The 5,153-nt window shown below is 39.7% G+C and overlaps 1 protein-coding gene across 1 annotated transcript; it reads left to right on the top strand.

The window, feature by feature from the left end:
* The first annotated feature begins 252 nt into the window (after nucleotides 1–252).
* On the top strand, nucleotides 253–3,623 carry LOC311118407 (rhomboid domain-containing protein 2-like). Its single transcript, XM_084193210.1, has 4 exons — nucleotides 253–773; nucleotides 995–1,399; nucleotides 1,856–2,003; nucleotides 2,251–3,623. The coding sequence occupies exons 1-4, from the start codon at nucleotides 614–616 to the stop codon at nucleotides 2,738–2,740; spliced, it is 1,203 nt and encodes a 400-aa protein (XP_084049336.1). The 5' UTR covers nucleotides 253–613; the 3' UTR covers nucleotides 2,741–3,623.
* The last annotated feature ends 1,530 nt before the right edge of the window (nucleotides 3,624–5,153 follow it).

Here is a 5,153-nt window from a genome sequence, read left to right as displayed (position 1 = left end):
TACGTCACAATAGGTCACAGTTTTATGGCCGCGCATAATACGTCACAGGAAAGGCTTGTATGGGACTGGACTGGTGGTATCTCCCCCTGGTCGTAATTCATAACTGTCAAATAAAATCTATCTAGCTATCTAACTCAAATGGCTGTTGAGGACTCTTTGATCATCACATTTGAGGCACATGTCAGCAGGTGGCAGTGTCTTCAAATGCAGCACTTGATGATCTGAGCAACAGTTGAGCAACTTTGTGGTTGTGACAAATCCAAATGCGGAAGTCCAGTACATTTGTTTTTGCTTAGCAAGCTTGCCCGCCTATTTCTACAATTCATCTTCTTAAACTCGGATTTTAAACTTAACCACACTGCTAACCTTATGCCCAACCTTAAATTAAGACCAAAAAGCCTATTTTTGTTTTCATTAATTTTTAAGATATAGCCTATTTGTAATTTGTGGCTTTGTTATCTAGTGGGAACCTCTAGCTAGCTAGCTAGCTACCTATAATCTGGCTAAAGTTTTACGCAATATTGGAGGAAAAGATTGATTATTGTACTTGATTATCCAAGTTTGACAAATATGCATTGGGCATCAAAATGATATCCGAATAGTTTTAAAACATATGGTTCAGAGGTTCAAGAGTTTTACTCCTGAGTTCAGGCTCACGAGTGGGATTGTTGCTGTCATTAGAGTATCATTTGTTTTGTTTACTGTCACTACATATTTCGGTTTATCAGAGGATGTCTTCAGTCTTGGAACGACAGTTTTTGGCAATGGGCATGGTAAGTTAGCTAGGAGGGTCTGAGTGAATCAACAGTCATATATGCTCAGTAGCTACTTTGAATGAGAGTGTTGTAACGTTAGCTAGCTTGCTAAAACGTATAGCTAATGTAACAGATGGTGCCAGTAGGCTACAGCAGCAGGCTACAGCACAACACACCAGTGCAGCTTATGTCTGTCAACCCTATCATTTATGTTTTAATCCTTTCCTCTTCCTTTGCAGTGCACAAGCTCATCACATACTCCTTCCACCACAAGACAGTGACCCAGCTACTCCTCAGTATTGGGGTTCTGGTGCCCCTCTGTGGAGGCATTGAGAAGAGTGTGGGGACTGTTCGGTTCCTCCTCATGTTTCTGCTGCTCTCTATCAGCACAGGGGTGTTGTACACCATACTGGGTCTGCTACTGTTTGGTGCATCTGCCCAGAAACAGGTGGAGGGGTTCATTCCAGTGTCCCTCTCCCTTATGGGTATGGCCACAGTGCACTCCCGTATGGTTAAGGGCTTTCTTTTCGGGGTCACTGTACCCATGTTAGCCCTGCCCTGGCTGTTTCTGTTCATCATAACACTTTTGGTCCCACACACTGTCTTCCTTTGCAATGCCATCGCCATCATCGCAGGGGGGATCTGTATCCTTACTCATTTACATTTACATTTTAGTCATTTAGCAGACGCTCTTATCCAGAGCGACTTACAGTTAGTGAGTTATTTTTTAATTTTTCATACTGGCCCCCCGTGGGAATCGAACCCACAACCCTGGCGTTGCAAACGCCATGCTCTACCAACTGAGCTACATCCCTGCCGGCCATTCCCTCCCCTACCCTGGACGACGCTGGGCCAATTGTGCGCCGCCCCATGGGTCTCCCGGTCGCGGCCGGCTATAACCTCATTGTGGTTCAAAATAACTGATACACTCCTCTGCAGTATGTCACAGCTTTATAAGTGTGCTTAGTAGTGTAGTTAAGTGGTAATAGGTTATAGGTGTTGTATATGAATCCTGCTGCTGAACATTATGGCATGTTTGTTTAGAAAAAATCTTGCATCACTGCGTCACACATTCTCCTTAACTTGCACTGGTGAAACAGACGGTAAGGGCTGGCTCTCACTTCTGGACATGTCCGATGCCAGGGCATCAGTGCTGGACAAGAAGATGCCTTTCAGGCTGCTGAGGAACATTGGTGTCCTGTATGTCCCTGCATCAACAGAGGAGAGAAGGAAGACGGTCCACCCACCGTAAGTACTGAGAAAGCACCAGACATATCATTTATCAGACAAGACAAGAGGTCATTAAATAACAATTGCTGTGTGCAAGCCAGAGCACATAATGTACTACAGTATAATGAGGTGCAGTTATAATTGATGATCCGCAGCTGTAATTGAATACTGTACAATAGGCACCTAGTGGTCCCCCATGATTAGATAGAGAATTACTGGTATAGATAGGCTCTCTGAAATCTGTCCACGTTCTCATTGATTGCAGAATCATTCCAACCCCAGGCTCCTACCCAGTCCAAGCCTACGCTCCAGTGTCCTTTACCTCCAACCTACAGGCTACCGAGACCACACCAAAGACATTTGAAGGCTGGGCCAACTCCTACTATACACAGGGGAGCCCTGTTCAGCTCTCAGGTTATAATGGACACAACCATGGATATGGCCTCAAGCATAGCTTTGGGCCAAGTCACGGACATAGTCACGAACATGGACACAGCTGCAGCCACAGCCAAGGTCATGGACATAGTCACGAACACAGCTTCGGCCATGGACTCAGTCATGGGCATGCATCTGCCTCTCAAACCAGCAGTCACTGGGCTCCAGTGGCTCAACATCCACATTCTCAACATTCCCACCTCAGTCCACTGTCTGTGTCTGTCAGTGCCCCCCAGAGTTTCACAGCAAAAATGCTGGAGTCACTGCCAGAATCTGTGATGGTTCACCCAGGAGCACCTGTGTCTTCACTGACAGATTGATGACTTCAATCCGTAACGGCAAAACTCGCTATAGCTCGATTGAAATTTAAAGGCAATGTTCGCGAAGACCGGAAATTACATTTACATTTCAAGCGTGCTATTTTCAGCAATCACAATCCTTGTAAAAACGTCAAATCTTGGTATAACTAATAACATAAAAAAAATAAAAAATGTCAGTGTGGTTATAAGCCGCTATAGCTCTGAACTACGGCAATACGGATTTAATCGAGCCCATAGTTGTCATTCAATGTGTTTTCTGTCTCATGTTATACATTGAGATGTAATATGCTTGGACAAGTGGTTTGAGGCAGTACTTGAAGGTCCACTTTTTCTTCACTGATGTTTTTGGTTTGAATATACAAGCAGGCTCTGAATGTTCAAGGTCAAATCAATGCAAGAAGGGTTTGATTGTCAGTTGATTGTAAGACCACTCCTTTTGGCTTGTGTGTTTTGTACTTTGTGTTTTTTTACACAGACGGTAGACAAATCTCTTGGTACTCTTGATTTATATAACCTAGATTAAAACAACGTTTTTCAAAACCCTTAGTAAACCAGAACAGTTTTTAGTTCAAACTAAACATTTTTATCACACTAATGTATTATCAGTTTTTCCCCCTTAACTACACTTAACAAAAATATAAATGCAACATGTAAAGTGTTGGTCCCATCACAATATATTTTACATTAGTTATCTTGTTGTTTTTAATCCCACCCTTCAGCTCCACTCAACCCCTCCCATCTATCTCTTAACACCATCCATTTTTTATTTACATTTGCCATATATTTTTCAACTGTGCTGTGATGTTTCACAAAAGTTCTGAACCTTTCTATTCTCATAGTTTCTACAGATTGTAAATTAAAGATAAACATTTTTGTTAAAAGTATTATTATATTATTGATCGATTGACTATGACTTTTCAAATCACCCAGTAGTGCTATCTGCAGAGTTAGCTCCAGGTAAATGTTGCACTTCTTCTTCCTGGACCTTTGACCAAAAACAAGCTACACATGGACAGTACCAAAACAAATGATCTAATGAATCGGTCTCTTCGCAGAAAAATCTGCAGAGCTGGGATGGTTGTATCCCCCATATATATAACATTCTATTGGTTGCAAGAATTTTGTATAATAATTTTAATTGAAAAATGTTAGGTTTTGAATCCGGCGTTGTTTTGCGTATCAGTTCATAAACCATGTGCCATGGTATCGGTACATCGAAAATCTCTTTCCAACTATTTTGCAATCTATATGGCACAGCTGTCAAATTTTTTGTCCTTAAATAAAACTGATATACTTTTTTATTTATCACAATTTTCATTAACCAATTTTGGTCTTTAATGAAGACAAGTTCCTTATTTTTTCCCCCTTCCACTTGCCTCTTCCATTTTTGCGTTAATGCTGCAATTAGTTGGTTGTAATTTTGGGTAGAGCAGACATTTCCATATATTTTTGTTAGCTGCATGTGTGACATAACTCCACTAGTCCTATTTATGATATCATTTACAAAGATTATACCTTTTTTAAACATTTTTTTGAAAAAATAATAATATAAAAATTATATTTGAGTTTAACCACATTATTTGTTGTATTATTTGTTCTGTCTTTTCTGGTGGATTAAACTGAAATCGCAACCAACTTTCTATGGCTTATTTTTAAAATAGTGATATTTTGGAGATGATTTCATTTTCAGTGAGAGGTTGTAATCTGAATAAAGGGGAAAAGGCCATTCTTGAACATGGGGTGAGATATTCTTATTAATCTGCTAGAAAACCAGTTTGGATTTAAGTATAACTTTTGCATGACTGAAGCCTTTAGTGAGAGGTCTAATGCTTTAATATTTAATAATTTCTGCCCTCTGAATTCATGTTCATTATATAAATAGGCCCGTTTAATTTTGTCTGGCTTGCCGTTCCAAATAAAATTGAATCTTTTTTTTGCTCATTTAATTTTTAAAAACAGGTCCCTAGATGTAGGCAAGACCATAAGCAAATAGGTAAACTGGGATATGACTAAAGAGTTAATCAGGGTGATTTTACCACAAATAGACAGGTATTTTCCTTTCCATGGTAGAACATTTTTATATATTTTTGCTAACTTTCTATTAAAATGTATTGTAGTGAGATAATTTCTTTATTTCGGGATATGTATACCGAGTATGTCCACATCACCGTCAGACCATTTTATTGGTAAACTACACGGTAATGTAAAAGGTTAGAAAAAGTACCTAGATCCTCTATGAGGCTGTGGAGGGATCCAAATTGTGGATTTAAAAGAAAGCATGAATCATCAGCGTACAATGACATCTTTGTTTTTAAGCCCTTGATTTCTAACCCCTTGATATTATTGTTGGATCTGATTTTAATAGCTAACATTTCGATGGCCATAATAAATAGATATGCAGATAGTGGACAAC

The sequence above is a fragment of the Coregonus lavaretus genome (genome assembly GCF_964263955.1).
Source record: "Coregonus lavaretus genome assembly, contig: HAP1_SCAFFOLD_1253, whole genome shotgun sequence".
Lineage (NCBI taxonomy): Eukaryota > Metazoa > Chordata > Actinopteri > Salmoniformes > Salmonidae > Coregonus > Coregonus lavaretus.
Note: the sequence above shows the minus strand (reverse complement) of the source record. Positions and strands in the feature narration are given on the sequence as shown.